The sequence below is a fragment of the Tursiops truncatus genome, chromosome 16, assembly GCF_011762595.2.
Source record: "Tursiops truncatus isolate mTurTru1 chromosome 16, mTurTru1.mat.Y, whole genome shotgun sequence".
NCBI lineage: Eukaryota > Metazoa > Chordata > Mammalia > Artiodactyla > Delphinidae > Tursiops > Tursiops truncatus.
Window position 1 is genome coordinate 27,132,661 of NC_047049.1, and position 22,693 is coordinate 27,155,353.

Below are 22,693 nucleotides of genomic sequence, written 5' to 3' on the forward strand. Positions count from 1 at the left end.
AATGTCTTATAAAAAAGGACAGAGGTCCCTTATAGGGCAGGATGAGAAATCAGATAACTAAGAAAAAGAGAAGACTTACACTGATTATCTTAAGTTTGGGGGTTACAAAAAAGCTACAGAGCTGCTAATTTGAGTTTTGCTCCATTTCCTTAGAGAAGTCAATTTATACACAGCTAGTAATGAGGGGAAATTCCTGCTTTGTTTAAGAAGTAAAGACTTACCTAGGAGGAAAGAAAAACTGTGGGCAAAGTTTAGGAAAAAACAGCTTATTATTATTTTTTTAAAGTGGACGGTGTTTTTTTGTTTAATTATTTTATTTTTGGCTGCATTGGGTCTTTATTGCTGCGTGCGGGCTTTTCTCTAGTTGCAGCGAGCAGGGGCTAATCTTCACTGCCATGCATGGGCTTCTCTTGTTGCAGAGCACAGCCTCTAGGTGCGCGGGCTCAGTAGTTGTGGCTCGCGGGCTCTAGAGTGCAGGCTCAGTAGTTGTGGCGCACAGGCTTAGTTGCTCTGCAGCATGTGGGGTCTTCCCAGACCAGGGCTCGAACCCGTGTCCCCTGCACTGGCAGGCGGATTCTTAAGCACTGCGCCACCAGGGGAGCCCGAAAAATCAGCTTATTAAGAGCTTTTAACATCTAGTGTTAAGAGGAGAGTGAACTGGTACTACAGGTCTCCTTTTGCAAGCTCTCTAGGGCAGTAATGTAACTGTAAACGTTTCATGATTCTTTTCATACTTCTTGTACAACTTGTAGGCTGAATGTTTGTTTTACAACACTTCAAATATCTATTAATATATAAAATACTCAGATAAGATAGGGACTGAATTTGTAAAAAGAAAAAAAGGAAAACTCCACATGCTCAATAGGGGATTGGTTATTAATAAATTATGGAATAAACTAGGGAGGGATTAAGTTGGTCCTCAGAATTCAGCCGAAGGACAGGGCTCTGGAAGACCAAAGAGCTAAATGCCTACACTACCAACATTTTTGAAATCCCTGAACTTGTGTGTGATTAATGAATGTGTGATTATGTATATCACCACAACTGTTAAGTGTAATTAGCAGTAATATAAATAAAACATAATATTTGGATTATTAATATCTATTCATTATTTATCTATCAGATAAAGATAAACATTGTTCATGTTATCTAGAGCGAAAAATCCCCTTATGCCCTTTATATTCTGTTGATATTCAACAGAAGTATAAATGTATGTTTACTAAGATTACAACACCATAATTATTAATGAGGATTATGCAAACATGCAAACATATTAGAAATAAAAATACAAGTGAAGGCAATTATCTTAAACCTGCCTCTGAAAATATGTAGAAAGCATCCTTTTCAAGCAGTGTTCGAGAATGCGGGAAACAGTATATGGGAAACTACTTTAGTCACCACTGATGAAATCTGCAAACCCATGAACTGAAGAGAATTTTTATCTTAGTCATTATCAGAGAAAAAAATGCTGAACAGCTGGGTGGCAACACCACCACCAGTGGTCCCTTATACTAGCAGAGCTAGCCTAAAGATATTTTGTTTTCCATTCACCTCAGTGCAAAGTGATCATTTATTTAGTGTTACAAATATGTAACACAGTACAGGAGCAATCTAATGGCTCATGGCTGAGAAATTATTGTTCTTGTACTATAATGTCAAAATCCACTAAAATTTGATCACTAAAACCAACAATACTGTAAAATTTTTTAAAATTAAAAAACAACACATAAAACCTCAAATTTATTCTTTTATCCTAGAAGGTCCTTCTACAATAGTAAAATATGATTTCAGCCTTGGCTGCAGATGGATTTTAAGACTCAAGATCACTTGGTCAAAATGCAGTACACCTCTAGAATGTATAAAAAACAGAGTTTTACATGAAACCTGAAGAAGAATGAGTCAGAACTGTCTCTCTGTACCTGCTTTTTCATCTCTAAAAGTAACCACCTTATAAGGATGTGAATCAAATGATTAAAAGCATGGCACACAGTAAGTGCTCAATAAATGTTGGCTATTATCAGTATGTCCAATGTATCTTACTGATTGTGGAAATTTGTAAAGCCCATTTTTCAAAGTCTGCAGTTATAGCAGAAAAAGAAATTTGATACACCAGACTATTCTGAACAGTTGGCATTTCTGGGGGCCTTTCATTTTCTATGTTATACATTTCTGCGGTGTTTGAATTTTACACTGTTCTATCTTCTAGTTAAAAAGAATACTTTAAGAATTACTGAGTTAACAGTAGCTGTTTGTTATTATGTATTTTCTCAATCAACAGTTACTGAAAGTACAAATTAATATCATGTAGGTGTCCTTGAATTTGATACTAAAAAGGGACCTTTGTATTTGAAAAATTAAGAAACAGTTTTAGACCTTGATAACAGTTTCAAACTTAAACAAAGCATCTATAATATCAAGACCTCAGTCCATAATTCCAAGAATTTAAGATTATGCTTCTTAATGTAGCCAAGGATTCAGAAGTAGAACACTGAGTACCAATATGAAAAGCACATTGTTAGGAACTCTTGAAGAAGGCAGAGAAGAGTCAAGACAAACCACTGTTTACACATACTGAATTCAAGAACTATTCCTTCTGAATATAACATTACCAAACTTTTAACTAATCTGAGACACCGAATTTACCTCTAGGAAGGAAACTGCATATTTAAACAAATTTAAGTAAAAAACAGTTCCATTAAGATGCAAATTTATTTAAAATTCTGAAATTTAATTTTGATTCTACCTGAGGCAAGTTCCCATGAATCAGAAGAGGATCTTTTTCTTGAGAGAGGTCCATTTTCCTATTAGCAAAATGAGAAAAAAATAATTAGGAGTTGGGAGCAGTCAAGAATGTGAACTTTTCTTCATAATATTTAAACACAGATTTCTACTCTGAATAAAACAAGCACCAAATTTGGAGGTAAACCCAAACTTCTATAATAAAATATTTTAAATTCCTAAGTCTTTTCATAAAAATGAAGTACATTTGTATCATATGTAAAAATGTCAGTTTTCATAATGTAAATTTAGAAATTTTTATTAATAGCTCAAGATTAATATTAGAGCACTGTACTGTACTATTATTTTAATAAAGAAATAGCCTAATATTTGCCTATCAAATAGCTACAACTCTTCAACACTTCTGTTTACGTACTGATACACCACCAAACACTGAAATGTTATGAAAATGGACCAAATGTTACTAACTTCTATTGATCATTAACAAATCTCACTGGTAAAGGCACCAACTTCCTTGCAAACAAACCCATGAGTTTACAAATATAATTTTCCAGCAGTATAAAATACAACTCCATCCACTCTTAGAATGTCATAGTTTGGTTTATTTTTGGTCCATCTGATTTTAAAATCTCATAGTATCTTATCAACATAGCACTTTCTTGATATCTCATCTTCCTTTAGTTGCTCTGTATGTAGAAAAGCTTTCTGAAACAGATGTACTTAACAACTTGACTTTCCAGGGGACAGGAACAGCTTTTATGCTAATTCTCAAAACAGAAGTTTGATGAGCTTAAGATGTATCTGGATAGTTTTCATCATATTCTAAGTTTTCTAAGACCCATACTCAACTACTTAAGACATATAACCTAAACTAGTGATTTTCAAACTTTAAAGTGCAGCGGAATAATCTGGAAGGCTTGTTAATTGCAGATTGCTGGACTCTACTTCAGTTTCTGGTTCATTGGGTTTGGAGTGGGGCCTGAGAATCTACATTTCTAACAAGTTCCTAGGTGATGCTGATGTTGCTAGTCCAAGGAACGTTCTGAGAACCTCTGTTCTAAACCATTTCCTGTTGTTTTAGATTTTCCATTCCCTCAAGAATCTCCCTTCAGTGTAGCCTAACTTAAAAATGACTGCACTTGTCTACAAAAAAAATGCTTACTTTCCTGATTAAGAAAGATCTTTGTTCCTGGTCTGAAAAAAATTATGGGCAAAAAACAATGCTTTACTAAGTTTGAAGGACAGTTGGAGGGAATTTAATGAAACTAGCTTCTATACAAACTGTGTATCAGTATTTCCCTAACAAAACGTACCAAATTGTTTCTTAACAATTATCAAACATTTTTAGATTTAGTATCTAAATATGATAAAATAGTAGCCAAGCTAATTCAGCATTTATTGCACATACCAGGTTTGAAAGATTACTATTTCCGGCTGTGACATCATTCTGTTTACTCTGTTCCTGCCTTGGTTTGCATCTTCTTCCTATACTAGAGGATTTTAAGGAAAGAGTGCTTGCTGCTGAGAAAGAATTTTCTGAGTTGATTCTCTGCTCCATTTGCTCCCTTCTCAACCTCTTTAGTTCTCTTTCTCTGCAGTAAGAAGCTAGAGACAACTGGAACTTAGCTCCCAGTGGGCTTTCTCCTGGGTGGTGCCTGGACAGGCTGCTCCTGCTGCTAAGACTTCTGGAGCTGTTCTTGAAGATGTCAGCTTCTGTCACCGCGGCCTGCTTTTTAGAATCTGCACTGATTTTGCCTCGATCTCCATCATTCTTCTCCCTGCTATTTTCATGAATGAAATGTGACTTCCTTCCCTCTGGAGACTGATGTTTTTTCTTCGTCTCTTTTGACAAGAGATATGAAGGAGGAACGTATTTTGTAACTGCCTTTGGACATTTGGTGGCCAGTGACACACAAGGCTGACGTGACTCATGTACACCATGATCTCTATGGTGCTCTTTACCACCCTTCATGAATGCCTCTAAGACGGGGCTCTTTTCTGATGGCACCCTTTTGGGTTTAGATCTTTTTGGTGAGGATAGTTTCCTTTCAAACTGCTCTGTCCCACTGATGGACAATCCACTTTCTCCATATTTGATGTTCGATTTTTGTGGAGAATCCAACATATGTCTATCTAAATAGCCAATTAAAACACATACACATTGTATGTTATTAAAAATAGCACAAACTATTACATTTGTATATTTATTATAAATTATTATACTTAAAATATTAAACTATCACAAAAGTTTTCAAATTGATAATTAAATGATACACATATTATTGGGGGGGGGGAATTTAAGACATGATTTAATAGCCTTACTTTCACAAATCTCCCTTTTGTTACATCATGTAAGCTCCCTATAGCTCCACTTATGAAATAAGTTAATTTAATACAGAATCGAAATAGTATACATTATGAACATTATTAACTGGAATATTTTCAATTAAGAAAGCGTAACAGCAAAAAGTTTCTTCATGATGTTTAGAACTTGTTTATCTTTGTAAACAACACTGCATCTTCTTTATATTTTCTATTTTGAACACCATGTTTAATCAAATTAATAAGTTTAGAGTAGATTTAAAAATTGACTCCATCTTCCTCCCCAAAAGATCCCACAAAAAATGCATTAACAGTATACATACCTTGTTTTGAAGCTGGTTTGAAGAAATCTATAATTGACTGCTTCCTGAAAATAAAAGCATAACTAATATGGGATCACATTAGCAAATATTAAAACTTCAATAATTCAGATTAAGTGGAGAATATCAGTAGATTTATAGACTATAGGCTGAATTTCACTATCTGGTTTAATCAAGTTCTGACAATGACAATAATGCTTTGCTAAACTGATTATAAAAAATTTTAAAAATTAAATTCAGCACTTCCTGTAGGAGTAAATTTATAAAAGCAGTATTGAGGTTTATATACTCTATTGTACTAAAATGATAAGACTAGAGTGTGGATCTAAGGAATTGGTAGAGTATTTCCTAGGACTGAAAAGCTTGTTGCTATGTGGGAGAAGAAAAGAACTTGAGGGGATCTGATCCTATTCCTTCATATCTCCAGTGCCAGGTACAAAATAATGCTCAATAGATGTTTGCTGAACGAATAATGGAGATTATAAAAACTAAGTAAAACCTGAACAGACTCATAACAAGAGTAGATGGTAGAATGGCAAATATGGGTGATTTTGCTGGTCTGGAGAGGCAGATGAAGAGTGTGCTGGGCAAAAGAAAGAAAGGATCAAGTTCTAACCTTATATTATACTCTTTATACAATACAGTTAATGTTAATCTAAGTAACAGCAAAAACTGGAATGAATCGTGTTTCAAAATCTTAATTTTTTACTAAGAATTCTTAAGATATTTACGAAAATAATGCGTTGCCTGGGAAAAACACAAAACAGAGAAAAAGGAGTAAGTTAACAAGAATAACAAAAACCAAACTTTTAATTTTTAAGGATTTCTGCATCCTACAATGAACACAAAGTGAAGTAGGACCATATTACCATAATTTGTATTCTGATTTGTTCATGTGTTTAGAGTTGTCAACTGCATAGAGGGATGTTATTATATGTTGAGCAACAAATCACCTTTCTGGCAAATTTTGCTAAAATGTATTCATTTTAGCTGAAAGAAAATAAGCAGTAGATGAATTTCCCTAAATATTTATCCACTATGAGCTTGGAATGCTCAGAGGAAACTTGAACAATCCAAGTCCTTTGAAGGTTATTCTTCTTCTACATCTTGTACTCTTTACTTGCCACATTAGAATAGCAATGCCCATTCTTAATGGTTTAGTGAGAGTCCACAATGTCTGTTTGAGATGCTGGTAGAAAAGCTAAGCAGCTATGAAATGAATGAGTGGGAATCTATGCATTTTTTTCATAAAATAAATTATATCAGAGGGTAAAAGAAGAAATACTAGAGGTCTGCAAAGGGGAGAAGGATGATGCCTTCAGTTACTGGTTGAATAGACAGACATGAGAAAGGACTAAAAAGCAGCTAATTAACTCAAAACAATACTGAATGTTTTTATGTTAATTACTAAAAGTAACACTGTATCTCTTCCCTAAAGTATTACATCTTTTTGGTTAATACACCTGAGAGAAAAATGGCTTTGGGTAAAACATACAAGAAACCTGTAAAATAACCAGGAATGTGACTTTCAAGAAAGAACAGTCCCCTAAGTTCATATGCACAGAAAGGTCCATTACTTATTTATAACTAAACTAATTATAACTAATTAAAAAATTATTTGTAACAGCACACAAACCCTTATCTGAAACTTTTGGGGCCAAATGTGCTTTAGAATTCTAAATTTTTTTTTTTTTGGATGCATTATGTAAAGCCCCCAGTGGGGTCTGAGACTGCACCCTATAAGCAAACACATTAGTATTTCTCCAGCAAAACTTACGGAAAAAAAAAAAAAAACCACACAAAAAACAAAAAACTTACGAACACTCACACCTAATGAGATAAAGACCATCTATAGCCTTCCATTAGTTCTGGTCAGGTTTGGCTGCCAAGTTAGATGTGGTGCCAAACTTACTGAAAACTTTGGATTTTCATAGCTTTCTGAATTAAGATAAGGGGTTGTGGACCTGTACAACAATATCTGAAGATAAATTTACTGTTAAACTTACGTTACAAGCTTTCAAACTTAAAATAAAAAAGACAGTACCAAGTGCGTAGAGAATTTAAACATGTTTTATTGTCAGAGGATGTCATTTGATTAAACTCCCCATCTCATTACATAGCTCCCACAAAATCTTTACAAAAAAATCTGGCCTCTTGGAGAGGCGTAAAGTTACTGAAGGAGAAAACATATCACATTCCAAATCTGCATGTTTTTTAAATTAAGACTTATCGTGCGTAGTGGACTTTAAAGCAATTCGTGGAAGGATTTTCCGCATCACATCTTACATAATATCACCCACAATACAGAAAAGGCTTATACTATTCAACCACTAGGATCAGTAAAACTGACAGCGTACAGAAAACCACTTAAATATGCACTTAGCAGCCAGGGCCCCGGGTCCAGCTAAAGTAAAGGACAAAAATCACATTCTACCTAAGGCGGGTGGTCCGTAGCCATCCAGGCTGTGGTCACTAGACCAAGAACAGCGTCCCAACTACAGAAAAGAAGACTCCAGCTCCCAGCAGCCCCCGCGCGGAGGCGGGGCGGTGGTTTGCCAGGCCCCGGACGCGGAGGCCTGAGCTCGCGGAGGATGGCGGGAACTGGAAGAGCGGCCGTCCGCAGTCCTCCCTCATATACCCTTGCCCCCGCGACCCGGCCCCTTCTCAAGCCCTCTGCACGGTACCTGTCCCCAGGACTCTCTGTTCTCTTTCCCGCTGCAGCAGGGGCGGTACTACCGGGTCTCAGATGGCAGCGCGGGGGCGACGACCCCGGGGCTGGGGATGAGGGGAAACCTGGCCTAGCGGGCATGCAGCGCCTTGTCATGTCGGCGCCGCTGGCGACGGCGGCATGTGCTGTGGCTGGAGAAGTTGGGTGCGTGGTTGCCGTCTTGCTGCTGGGACTCGGGGAGGCTGTCGGAGCAGAGGTGGGCGGCACCCCCTTCTCTCTTCATGGCGGTTCTCTCTCTTCGGAAGTGACTCCGGTGTGAGCGGGAAGGAACCTGAGGACCAACAGGGGGCGGGTCTTACTTGAAGCGTCGCGTTCTGATTGGCTTGCACGTCGGTCATTCCTGTTGTAGCGCAATAGAAAGCCGCAGCCTCTCAGGAGAAGGCGGGGTTTCGGTGAGGGGGAGGAGAGAAGGAAAACTGCCCCTCGTCACGTGCACAGGGACGGGGGCGCGGGGGGTGGGGTGGGGTGGGGTGGGGGCGCCGCAGCCTCCGGGTCGCTTCGGCTTCGGCGGGCGGGCGGGCAGGCGCGGGCAGCAGAGCGCGCTGCGGCAGCTGGCGACACCCATCTTGAAGAGGGCGAAGGGCGAGTCAAACCCCGAGCTTGGTAGCTGACCTCAATGAAGATGGCCAACAGTTGGGCTTCCAGTGTCACACAGTTGTGCCTCAGAAATCCCCAGCTGTTCATTACATCGTCTCTTTAACATCTTAGGCCAAAGTGCCGTGATGCTGTCACCATTTCCTCGGTAGTCTGCTCAGCCCAATCTGAAGACTTGTTCATTCTGTGAGGGTTCTTGCTAAGTGCTGGGGGTGGCTCCTTTTTCTCTTTTAAAGAAGAAAAAAAACCTCATTGAAATAAAGACTTTTTATTCCACAAACGCATTTTGTTTCTCAGTTGCTGAAATGAGTTATCCATAAAACCTCTGCAGCCAGATTCCTGGGAGATTTCTGAAAGGAACATAGGCTCAGCTTTCAATTACCCATGTTAAGTGTGGAGAGCATAGGTTAGTGAAAACTGCCAGCAGCCTCCAATCCCCCTTTGCAAAGGGCTTGTGCTTTGGAGGCTGTTAGCATTTTCCCTACAAACTGAGAGGCTGGTCAGAGTATCTCTGAGCTTGTTTCCACATCTATAAAATGGGCATTCTACTTTTCTGGGCAATTGTAAACCATAAAAATGGTAAGCAATGCAAAGTGCACAGCTCAGAGTCTCTCATGTAATAAGTACTGGGCAAATTAGTGTTCCCTTCCCTTGTCCTTTAGACAGACTCTTTTTTTTTTTTTTTTTTTGCGGTATGCGGGCCTCTCACTGTGTGGCCTCTCCCGTCGTGGAGCACAGGCTCCGGACGCGCAGGCTCAGCGGCCATGGCTCACGGGGCCCAGCCGCTCCGCGGCATGTGGGATCTTCCCGGAGCAGGACACAAACCCGTGTCCCCTGCATCGGCAGGCGGACTCTCAACCACTGCGCCACCAGGGAAGACCTAGACAGACTCTTAACACTTTAACTTACTACAAAATCTTCCAGAGACAGGTCAGATATTATAATAACTATTAACCAAAATATCAATCTCAAGTTTGTTCAAGCCTTAACTGTCAGACCTGTTCAATCAGTTGGATGGAACAAAATCTTAAATGACACAGAATTTAGACGGTCTTTAAAGTTTATTGTACTCAGATTTAACTGCTTTGCGAGCTAAGCATGCCTGACTGGCCTCAAGTTCACCTCCTTCCCTTCCCCGTTAGCCTTCAGGAGGAAGAATTAATGAGGAACAAAGTGGCTAACAGGGTGGCAAAGTGGAGGATAGAAGGTAAACTGAATGTACAGGTCTCTCATTCATCCCCAAAGTATATATCCATAGGTATATACTAGGTAGCAGGGATGCAAGAAAGGAAATACTGAAATAAGAGGCATTTTTCTCCTCCTAATACTTGAGAAGTTACTGTACCTAGCATTGTTTCTTAGATAAAATAGAATATAATAAATGCTCAAAATGTGTTGAATGAATAGTGCCTTATATGTTTGTTTATTAAGGGCTTTTCACACATATTATTTCCCATCTCCTCTTACTGTGTTCTGTTGGATGTTACTACACTGGCAAGCTCCTGTTTCTATAACAGCACATCTACAAAACATTTAATCTGATTCATTTCATTGCATGCTTGGATCATAAAAAAGAGTAATGCATAAAAACACGTTCTGCATAATCAATTAGTTGCTTTTCTTGGATTATAGTATTTGAATCATCCAGCTTCCAAGCTGTCGCTTTAAAGTCTATACTCATGATACCAAACAGTAGTTTTTGGATTTTCTTAATCTGAGCAACAGATTATGGAGTTAAGTGAGGCAAGAAATCCCTAGATCAATAAATGGATATGGAGTCATAATGAAAACACAATTTAAAAAATCTCTTCTTAACAGTGAAGTAGTTATCCAAATCCTCAATAAGCATCAAGGCTCTTCTTTGTTTAAACTGTGTTTGAGAATGATACAGATTTGGGTTGCGGGGTGAAATATACTCAACATATCAACCAGAACTGCCGGGAGCCTCTAAGGCTCTTCCCGACCCCCCCCCCCAAATAGTGCTGGTCAGTCTATAATGTGTTTATATCCCTTCTCTCACTTTGAATTTGTGTGTGTGTGTGTTTGTGTATGTGTATACACACACACATACATACACTGTGTGCACACACATGGTTAATGTAAGGGATTTTTACACATTACTTTGTAGTGGGCTGGAAATAGAGGGCCTGGAAGCTGTACACTAGGTGAAAGATGTGAAAGAGCCAGGTATTTGCACGTGAGGAGACCAGGGGAGAGAAAAACTGGGGTGGGGCTGGGGGAAGAAAATGATGAATAAAGTAGACAAGACTGAATTAGAGACTTAAGACAAAACATCAGCCAGGATTGGAAAAGTAATTTAAAGAAATGAAGGCTGGATGACCATAAAAGGCTAGTTGGAGAAGATTTCTGGGCATGGGGATGAGGAAGCAAAGATCACAGGAATGGAGTGGCTTCTAGGCCTGAGGCTTCTATGGGGTACCCCTCAGCTCAGTTTAGCACCCTGAGCTGTTAAAGACAATAGGAGGAGCACAGACTCTGGCCTTGATGGGAAGGGATGGGGCAGCCACAGAAACAATGTTACTTGCACGACAGATCAAATCTGCTGGGAGCCTCAAGCCCAACGTGGGAGTCCTGAGAGGAGTGACAGTATAGCTGATGCCAGAGATCCCAGCAGTCACAGAGAGAAAACTATTTAGGGAGATTGGCTCACGCTGTACCTTAGCAGGCAGGGGCTAAGAGAACAAAAGGTCAGTAAATTGCGCAGAATGTTACTAATAAGCAGGGAACTCTACCTTTTGATTCAACAGTAATGACATACTTTTGCTCTGAGATTGCTGCACTCTGGAATAAACCCCAAGGCTCTTGTTGGAGGGTGCTCCACGGCAGGCGAGAGACAATGATGGGTTTGCTGCAGAGCTGCTTGATGGTGGCCAAGAATGTGTGTGTGGAGGGGAGGGTAGAGGGTGACCTGGGAAAGGGGATAAGGAACAGACTCAGAAAAACAGGAAATAATTAACTTGAAAGCCTGACAGAGAGAGACCACGTGATGATCTGAAGGAGGGAAGGCGAGCTCCAGCATCTCAAGATCTGCACAAATCACTTTGCGAATGGATGCTGAACTCAAAACTGCCTAACAAGTGCTTGGAAAAAGCACTAGCTTGGGTCTTAGGGGCTGCTTGGGAAAAGCCAAATGTAATATAACATAATGTCATGTCATGAAACCTAAACTTCCTGGGAGTAATTAGTAAAACTGTGCAGAAGCAGATCTAATGTTAAGGAAAGTAAGTTTCTTGTTATTTCATTATGGAATGGTGCAAGATAGAGTTTCCCACACTTTAGAACACGAGTAACATATTTGTAAATTTTGACATACCTGAATGTTTCCTATATTAATAGTTAATTAATATTTTTCTGTAAATCACTTTTTAAACTTAAATACATTTATTTTAGAAGAAAACTTAAAATCATTTCCACAAGTGGAAAATCAGTATCACTTGGAAAGGGATATCTTTTCAAATGGAAGCTAACTCTAAAAACTAACAAATCACTGAATAATAACTAGAAAAAAGTCTCTATGTTTCTTCTAGAGACATCTTGTTTTCTCTTGGTGGTAGGTACAGATATTACCCATACATCTGAAATATAAAAGACTCTTTGGGAAATATTGGTTTTGGGAAATCCAGCCTGGAATCAGGTGTTTTTCACTCTGGGTTAACAACCCATTAGGTTTTGAAATTGGTGTAATGGGTCACAGACCACATTAAAAGAAAAAAGAAAGAGAGAGAATGGGATAGAGAGTATTGATGCACTGCATACAGTGTATGAGTATGTGTTTTGCAAGACTTTTACTTATTCAGTTGTACATATATATTTTATATGGCAGTGATGTAAAAGGTATTCCTGTGGCCCTACTGTAGGTGGTGGCATAAACTTTTGAAAGTTGTTGCTGTAATTTGTATTCATATTTCACACTTCTGGGTATTGGTGGCAATGAACAGCAGAAGCTGCTTGGGGGGCAAAAGATGGGCTTTCTTTGGTCACTCCTGCTGGTGGGGAGACATAACTCCGGCTCTCCTTATGCCCTTTTTTTTTTTTTTTTTTTTTTGCGGTATGCGGGCCTCTCACTGTTGTGGCCTCTCCTGTTGTGGAGCACAGGCTCCGAGCGCTCAGCGGCCATGGCTCACGGGCCCAGCCGCTTCACGGCATGTGGGATCTTCCCGGACCGGGGCACGAACCCGTGTCCCCCGCATCGGCAGGCGGACTCTCAACCACTGCGCCACCAGGGAAGCCCTCCTTATGCCCTTTTAAGGCCATACCCTCCAGGAGTGGGAGAGGATTGTAGAGAGAGGCAGACTGTCTCTCCAAAGAAGCTTTCCTTTACCCCTCCCGGGCTGTAATAGCTTCAAGATGGGGAGGAGCGGCTGAAGTGGTCCTATCAGATCCCTCCTTGTCCTCAGTAATCTTGAGACTGCGAGGGAGAAATGGGAGAGAAGGGAGAATGATCCAAAAGAGGTGGAAAAACCTTATATCCCTTACCAACTTGCCCCTCACATAAAACCCCACCACCCTGGAAAGAAGAGAGTCTGTTGAGGATAGTACATGTGATCTCACACCTTTGCAATGCTCTTCCCAGAATTCATCACACCTATCATGACCCATAAAACCTTTCTTTATCGGGCTCAGACTTGCCTCTTCGGAGTCATTCTACCACCACTGTCCTTAAGCTGTAAACTTCCAGAGCACCAAAATACTGAACACTCTATGCCAGGCATGATAAGATGGCCTCCTGAAGGAGCCATCCTTCATCTCCTTCTTTTAGCTCCCAAAGAGGTTTTTTATTTTTTTAAAGATGTGGGGTAACATTTAAAACTCAAGAGATTTCCCACAAAATTCTAGATTTCTGGCTTCAAGAATTATAAAGAGCGGTCTCACATTTATGTCCACAGGGGCTAGGTAGACAATATAAGTATGTAAATCAGGTCAGTTCAAGGCCCCCGCAGGCTGCTTGGCCACACAGAATGGATGCCAAGGCAGCAATATATGGAGTAATTTAGCTGAACTCTCAACACTTGTAAACAATATAAACTGGTATGGAATAATCTCTAAAATATGTTAAGTGAAAAATTAAGTTGCAGAACAGTGTATGCTACAGTGTATATATATATTATGTTATTGCTTGTATAAATAAAAGGGGTTATTTGCGTGTATATGCCAAGAATATCTCTGGAAGGATGCTGTGCTTTCCAAATAACTTCCTAATGCAACATAGTATTCTACTGTATGGATCCGCCATAATTTACTTAACTAGTCCCCCACTGCTGGCCTAGTTAGTTTCCTTTCAGCCTTATGTTACTGATAATGATGCAACAAATACCTTTATACATCCACCTTTGTGAACATAGAAACATATCTCTAAGATACATTGGGAAGGGAATTGCTGGGTCAAAGGACATATACATTTTATATTTTGATAGACCTCAGCCATTGGCCCTTTTAAGTGTCTAACTTGAGCATAGGTAAATAAGCTCATAACAGCAGTTGCCTCTGGAGAGAGGTTTTCCCCTAGTTGTGAAATTTATATTTTACCCGGTGCATATATTACTTTTCCAAAGAAACACATATGTCTATCTCTATCTATCTATCTATCATAAAATAAAAGGTCAATGGATTTTGATGAAAAATTACACAGTGTTACATTAATTGCTTTCCATGAAGACTTCACCAGATATGTTCCACTATTTCTGTTAGCATCTGCTCATTTCTCCTTCGTCTCCCTCCTGTGGAACCTTGCCACTGACACCCCTATTCCTACCTGCCCCTTTCAGGCAGCGTGGAGCCTATTAAGTTATGTTGCCTGACCAGGGATTTGGTAGTACAAACATTTGTTGTTGGGTTCTCAAACTCAACGTGTCTTAAATAGAACTAATTATCTTCCCTCCCTGACCTCCAGATTTGATGTTCTCTCCTCCTGTATTTCTTATCTCAGTGAATGGTGTCATCATCTTCTCTCACCTGTCACTCCAACCAGAAACCTGGGAGTCTTACTAATCTCTCCCCTCCGTCACCCTCAACCCCCACCTGTTATGTCACCAAGTCAATGGTTTTGCTAAATATCACATGTATGCTTTCTTTTCTCTTAAAAACACATGTTCACACCTACCCATCCACCCATATTTGATTCTTTGTAGAAATGTAAAAGATATAGACAAATACAAAGAATAATATTACAAACACATATTCACCATTCTGAACTCACAACTGACTGTTAAAATTTTAACCAGTTACTTCTCTTTTCTGGTTTTCTTTATTTTTATAATAAACATTACAGGAGTAGCTAAGTCTCTTTTTATTGACACTCCAGTTTAATTCCCTTCTCCCCTACTCCTGTGGTTTTTCAAGTCCACAAGCCTCAGATTCTTCAGTTTTTACATACATGTATAGCTCGTCATAAAGAATATAGAGAATTATTTTGTATACGTTTTTTAAAAAATATGCACACATTTACATTTTATTTATGTATGCAGTCCATACATCACATTTTATTTGTCCATTACAAACAGTACTGTCACAGACATCTCTGTATATGTTTCTTTTCACCCATGTGCAAGAATTTCTATGGGTTATATAATCACAAGGGAAATTGCTGGGTCGTAGGGTATTTGCATTATCAAGTTTATTGTATGCTGCCAAATTGCTTTCCATGAATGGCTGAGTTAATTGCAGTCCCACTAGAAATATATGAGAACACTGTTTTCCTCCTGTCTGCTCAAATATTTGATATTGTCATCCATTTTTATTTTTGGTAATCTGAAAGGTGAAAATGGTTTCTCATTGTTTTATTTTGCATTCCCCTAATTGGGTATCTCTTCATACATTTGGGAGTGGGTCATTTCGATTCTTCTTTTGTTACTTGCCTATTTCTATATTTCACCCATTTTATAAGTCCCTGTGTTTTTCTTATTGGTTTGTAGAATTTAAAAAATGCATATTTTGAATACTCAAAAATTCTTTCCATCCCTCCTGCTGCACCCCAGTACAGGTCTTAATCATCCTTTGCAAAGTCTCTTGCAACAGCTTCCAAATTGATCTCTCTGACTTCAGTTTGCCCTTCTTCATTCCATCTTCCACACTACAGCCTGATTGATCCTTCTAACAAGCAAATCTGAGCATGCCACTCCCAAATTCATTACTGACAGGGAAACAAGGCAAAATAAAAACGTCATCATCAACAACACAATTACCAAATAAACCAACTTTAAAGCCCTAAACTCTCTGGCATACCATACCAGCTACTCCATGATCTGATCCCTCTCTACCTGTGCGGGGCCATCACGCTGTTCCTCCCCATACATCTTATATCCACCCATTCAGAACGATGGTGTTGTCCATTCTTTGAACACATCAGCCTCACTCATGCTTCTGGGCTTTTGTGAACCCCAATTTGTACTGCTATCTTGTCCTCCTAGAAAAAATTTCCCTGACATCCCTAAAGAGACCTGGTTGCTCCTTGCTCAACTGTTATATGCACTATAGCTCCGCTATAGTCTTTATGATTTTGCATTGACATGATTTATTATATATATGTCTTCTCTCTAGATTGGAAGCTTCGATAGAACAGGGCTCTGTCTCTTGGTCTCAAAAGGCAGTATAGCAGCATGGTTAGGAATGTGGGCTCTGAAGCCAAACTGTCTGGGTTTGAATCTTAGCTCTTTTACTGTTTGGGAAGTTGTTTAGCTTCTCCATGTCTCAGATTCCTCATTTGTAAAGTGGGGATAATAATAGTACATATCTCATCCACTTGTATTAAATCAGTTAATAAATATAAAGTGCTTATTACTAGCCAAAACGTGAAAGCGACTAAAGTGTTGATTAATCGATGAATTGATAAACAAAATGTGGTATATATATACATACAATGGAATGTTATTCAGGTTTAAATAGGAAGGAAATTTCTGACATGTGCTACAACATGGATTAACCTTAAAGACATTATGCTAAGTAAAACAAACAGGTCACAAAAGGACAATTACTGTATATAATTCCACTTATATGAGGCACCTACGATAGTCAAATTCATAAAGACAGAAAGTAAAATGATGGTTACCAAGGGCTGCAAAGAGGGGAGGTTGGAGAGTTAGTGCTTAATGGGTATAGTTTCAGTTTGGAGAGATGAAAAAGTTTAGAGATGGATGGTGGTGATGGTTGCACAACAATGCGAATATACTTCATGCTACAGAACTGTACACTTAAAAATGGTTAGGGAATTCCGTGGTGGTCCAGTGGTTAAGACTCCACACTTTCACTACCGAGGGTGAGGTTTCGATTCCTGGTGAGGGAACTAAGATCCCATAAGCAGCATGGCACAGTCAAAAAAAAAAAAAAAAAAGGTTAAAATGGTAAATGTTATGTATTCTTTATCACAATAAATGAAAAAAAGTGCTTATAATGGTGTCCAGTATATAGTAGGTGTTCAATAAAGGTTAATTCTGATTATCTCTATTAACAACCCATTATTAATAACCATTATTTATTCATGGTAGGCACATAGTATTTTTGCATGAATGCCTTGTCCACCCACTCTGGATATCTTAATGCTATCTTCAGAATTAGGACTGAGAATGTTGAAACACTTTTCCACTGTCCTTGAGGTGTTACAACCTCCAAGGGGGCTAGCTCCTACAGCTGGGTCAGTTCCCCCAGTATGTCTCCTGTCCAGTCCTAACTTCCTCTGATTTCCTGACACAAGGCCAATTCCTCAGAAGGAGATTCCTAGGGCAAGAGGATGTACTTGGTGTAGGAGCAATGCTAGCCTAGGTGACACTTGGGCATCCCCAACTATAATTTCAGGAGTAACTCCTACTGTTCACTTAATCCTGGCTTGAGTTCTTGGTCAGTAGTGACCCCCGCTTCCTTCCTTCTTTCCCCAGCTCATCCGTCCCAGCCACCTAGCTACCATACCAGAAATAAGTGGAGGCATTAGAAAAATACATTACATTAAATGAATCTGAGAACATTCTTAGCACTTGAAAAACCTGTGCTAATTCCACTCCAGGCCTCTCCAAGCCACTGACCAAATCTGTACTTTCTCTCTTCTCTTCACCCTAGATGCAGGCTTCAGTCTGAGGTCTCAACATGTGGTAAACCCAAACCATCCGTTCCAAGATTCCTCCAGAATCCAATTTCCCATGTTGGGGCCTCAGATGGTATTTACCATCATGTTCTCTTTTGGAAGTCTTTCAAGCACAAAATTCTCACTTTGTGTTCTTATGACCAGAATAGAAACAAACCTTTCCTGGGTAGTTGAGAGCAGGAGAATATGCTTTGTTTTTGTTTTTTAGAGCACAGCCTAGAAATGCCATGCCTGATTTTCTAGAGGCCCTTGGAGTGCTGCTGGCTTAGATCACAAATGAAAAATTCAGATGTGGACAGGTGTGAAAGTCAAGGGCTCAGCTTGGGGGATTCTGGGTGTCTCCAATTCAGCAGAACAAATGGCAAAACAACAGGTGTCCACAGATGTACCGACCCATGAGGCACTCATACCCAAAGCTCGCCTTGGGATTGAATTATCTCATTGAAATCTGCCCCCTCTTTGTGCGGCCCCCATCACCTAATCTCTGCAGGGCTTGGGAAATTATGCATTCTGCTGGCCTTATATTACAGGTACCAGGAGGTTATGTGTGACTCACCCAGGATTAGCTGGCTTTAGGACTAAAAGTTCTGACATTTTCAAGCTGTTTATTAGTCATAGAATGTTGCAGCCTACCTACAGATGTTGCATAATAATGAAAAACTATAGTTGGAGCAAATGCTCGGGGGTGACCACAACTGACAGGACAGAGAACTGTGGAACTGGGAACCCAGTCTAGGGTCTTCAGGGCCATAAAGCGTTGTCCTTTTTAAAAAATATTTATTTATTTATTTTATTCTTGGCTGTGTCGGGTCTTAGTTGCAGCAGGTGGGATCTTTCATTGTGGTATGTGGACTTCTCTCTAGCTGTGGTGTGTGGGCTCACGAGTTGTGGCACGAGGGTTTAGTTGCCCTGCAGCATGTGGGACCTTAGTTCCCTGACCAGGTATTGAACCCATGTCCCTTGCATTGGAAGGCAGATTCTTTACCACTGGACCACCAGGGAAGTCTCTGTAAAGTGTTGTCTTGAAATAAGACATTTGCAGGCTGGGGAAGAAGGAATACTATGGAAAAAGAATCAGTATGACTTTTCCTAATTAGGGGATCAGAAATGGTGCTGGTAAACCTTGGAAATTAGATATTCCATTTACTGTTTCTTAAGGTAGACAGAAACCAGAGCCAGGAACTATTAAAGTAAAAACTTTACAAGCTTTGTACCATCCCATATTTGTTCTTACTGTTATTCTGTGTTTGTTTCTTGGAGTGATGGCACAGAACACAAAAAACCAAAAAAGCCTGTGTGCTAGTCATCAGGAGCACCAGCAAAACAGGGAGCTTAGGTAACTCCATGCTGCTCCTTAGCCAGGCTTAGGATGGGTGGGTGGAATGGCAGCCTCCAAAGGAGAGGGTAGCAGGTTGAACACCTGAGTCTGCAACAAAGAAAAAAGAGGAGAGCTTTGAGTGTGGTACACAGTGGAAGGGAACAGTTGCCCTGAGAAAGGACTGAGCCAAGCAGCAGCAATTTTGTGTGTGAACCAAGGTTGCTCATAGCAACATTGACTGTAATAGAAAACTAGAAGCAACCCAAGTGTCCATCAACAGAGGATTGCTAAACAAATTATGGAGCAGCTCTACTATGGAATACCATTCAGCCATTAAAAAGAATGGAGAGGATATAAATATGCTGACATAAAAAGATGCCTGAGGTATGTCAAGTGAAAAAAGCAAAGTGTATAACAGTATACATACGTAAAGTCCCATTTCTACATGGTGTTTCCTTTAAGGTGAGGCATGTTAATATGTTTTTGCATTTTCTTGTATGTATATAGACAGTGTCTGGAAGAAAATACATAAAAAAGTTAACACTGCCCCACTTCCCCCCTCTGGGACTGAGACTTAGGAGAGGTATTAGAAATTATTACTTTCCACTTTATAATTTTTATTCTGTTTGAAAGTTTTAAAAAGCATTTATAGTTAAAAAAATCTTTTTTGTAAATCTTTTGAGGGTTTCAGCCAGGCAAATTTCAGGACTTACAATTATTGGAAACCTGTCCCTCAGTTCTAATTTCAAATTAGGAATGTGGACTTAGTTTCCTGATTTCTTCCTTCTCCCAGGATGGTGGACAAACTTGCAGTTTTAATATATATTCTTTTCAAGCACACGTGGAATATTTACAATAACCATGTTCTAAGTCACAGCAGGATTCAACAAGATGCCAAAGAACTGATAGCATGTAAATAACATTCTCTGTCCACAATGCAATAATATTAGAAATCAGTAACAAAAGCACCATATTTAAGCAAGAGTTAAATAACCAAATCAAGACGTAGTCTAATTCTAAATTCTCTAACAGTGATAACATAAAGGAAAAACTTCTATTAATGAATTTTCTCTGATTTTTACTTTCACCCTTAATTATGATGAGGATATTCACTGCTCCTAAGTTGATCTACGCTGTGACTAAATGAACGAGTCAGTTTATTTATTTATATCTCTTCTCTTTCCATAAAGGTTTGAAGGCAGTTCAGTTGCTTGAACTCAATTCTGAATCTGGAGGAATCTTCTTTGTCACTGTTTATAATGTTAGTGTATTAAAGCCATAAAATTCCTCCAAGATCCTTACCCTTGGCTACAGGCACCAGCAGTTGAAAGATCCTTTCTTTCTCTGGAGAGGAGCCCACACCTGCCAGTCACAATAACGTTTAGATACTGACATGGACAGATGCCCAAGATACATCTTACGTGAAAAAGAAAATCAAGTTACAAGACAATGTGTAATATATGTAGTATTGGATGAAAATGTGTAAACCAGGCATATACTTAGGGTGCCAAGAAAGCTAAAAAGCAGTTTCGAAAGAATATATATATATATATATTTTTTTAAAAAATACTGAAATAATAATTAAAGGAAAAATAAAAACTTTGACCTCCATATGCTTATTTTACTGTTTAGTATTTTTATTTCGAATGAAACACGGGTGGGGTAGGGGACATCCTAACCATTTTCAGGTTTAGGGTTGCCTAAGTTCTAAGTCTGGCCATGATTTAATGATGCTGACTTTGTAAAACTTTACATATATAGCAAATATTCATCTATGAAGAAAAAGCAATCTGGATAAATACACCTCTGATTAAAAGTGGTTATCTCTGAAGGATAGAAGTTTAATTTCTACATTATATATTTCTGTAACTTTTAACATTTTTACAATGAGTATGAGTTCTTTTGTAATCAGGAAAAGAATGAAGATTAAAAAACAAAATAAAACAAATTCATTTTAGGCAGCAGGCAGTTAGGCCTTGTCTGGAAATATCACTCATCAATTGTGTGGTTGTGTGGTCTTACTACTCGTTTTCAGCTTCTGAGATATTGCTGCCAAACTCAGGTACAAAATCTTTCCCACATGCGTGGCCTGAAGGTTCATCCTTGCTCACTGCAGTTTCCCATGACTTCTTTGTGACCTTCTGCTGCCACCTCTGATCTCTGGCCACACCCTTCTTGTCCCGTCGTCCAGCTGGGCTCGGTGGGTGTTCATCTAACTATTAAGATTCTCAACTCTTTCTGTTTTCCAGCTTGGCTTGATCCCCTGGGATTGACATTACTGCAGACCTTCTAATGAAACCCTACTTCTTTTTCCTATGTAAACAGGCCTTCTGGCCATTTTCATGCATGAGTCATAACTTTCTGTAAATGCTCTGGCAACTGGATGAATGTAAAATGTGGACGTGATCCATTAAAGATATTGAGCACAGTAAGTTCTTAAAGCTGCGCTTGAATGGGAGATGGCCGACACCAGGCAGAGGATGCTCACCAGTTTCCTGACAGTCTAGGGATGAAGGCGAAACCACTGGAAGAGAAGAGCAAGACAAGAGGTGGCTAGTTGGCAGTGAGGAGATAGCAGAGTTTGGGGAGGTGGAGGTATTGGGTGGCGTTGAAGGGTTTTGACAGATGAGAGACTTCTCTGGGTGGAGAATTCATCAGGGTCTGGAGCTTCCTGAAGGCAAAGGCTATTGGGGCCAACTGGGATTTACTGGGCTTTAGCTAATCCTGGGCTTGGAGACACACAGATTACCTGTCTGGCCTATTTGTGGGTGTGTCACACAGAGAACAAAACAGTAAAAGAAGGGTGGAAGAGCAGAACTCCTCTGAGGTGGAAGGACCCTTCCCCAAGGTAAAGCTGATGGCAAGTCAGTAGGCCTCGCTTGGTGAATAGTTGGCCACCCTAAGAGAGAGGCTCTGAGAAAGACTGAGAAAGGGAACGAAAGGGGACAGAGGCAGTCCAGTGAGCACTTCCAGCTCCCATATTAGAAAGGAGACAAGAGCCAGCCCTGGGAAACAAACCTGGTGACACCTGTATGATTCTTTTTTGTTGCTGTGTTGGGTCTTCATTGCTGTGCGCAGGCTTTCTGTAGCTGTGACAAGCGGGGGCTCCTCTTTGTTGTGGTGAGCGGGCTTCTCATTGCACTGGCTTCTATTGTTGCAGAGTGTGGGCGCGTGGGCTTCAGTAGTTGTGGCACGCAGGCTCAGTAGTTGTGGCTCACAGGCTCTAGAGTGCAGGCTCAGTAGTTGTGGAGCAGGGGCTTAGCTGCTCTGAGGCATGTGGGATCTTCCCGGACCAGGGCTCGAACCTTTGTCCCCTGCATTGGCAGACGGATTATTAACCACTGTGCCACTGGGGAAATCCCACCTGTATGATTCTTAACTGTTGTGTGGCTTCCACATTAGTGGTGTTTATGTTTTTCCATGTCAGTTTCCATGGTGATTAGCGTAAACCAGTAGCAGTAAAGCAGCAGAAGCTTTAAAATGAAATGGGTTTGTCTTTGGGGGCAGCAAGGATGGGGGAGCTGGGGAGGCTGGCAAAGGCACCTCCCTAAGGAGACAAAAGCCTGCCAGTCCCCAGGGCC

General features: G+C 39.9%; 1 protein-coding gene across 3 annotated transcripts in view; it reads right to left on the reverse strand.

Moving 5' to 3' along the window:
- The window catches only part of SLF2 (SMC5-SMC6 complex localization factor 2), a 42,554-nt gene extending 34,003 nt beyond the window's left edge, over window positions 1–8,551 (reverse strand). Inside the window, exons 1-4 of one of the 3 annotated variants that reach the window (XM_019939828.3) lie at window positions 8,066–8,550; window positions 5,385–5,428; window positions 4,148–4,872; window positions 2,744–2,801 (exon numbers count right to left, since the gene is read on the reverse strand). In XM_019939828.3, the coding sequence (XP_019795387.1) occupies window positions 2,744–2,801; window positions 4,148–4,872; window positions 5,385–5,428; window positions 8,066–8,205 (967 nt within the window). In that variant the 5' untranslated portion in view covers window positions 8,206–8,550. Of the gene's footprint in view, window positions 1–2,743; window positions 2,802–4,147; window positions 4,873–5,384; window positions 5,429–7,433 lie in introns of those variants that run through there. The other 2 variants (XM_019939827.3, XM_033841652.2) reach the window with 2 other exon arrangements.
- Window positions 8,552–22,693: the final 14,142 nt, after the last annotated feature.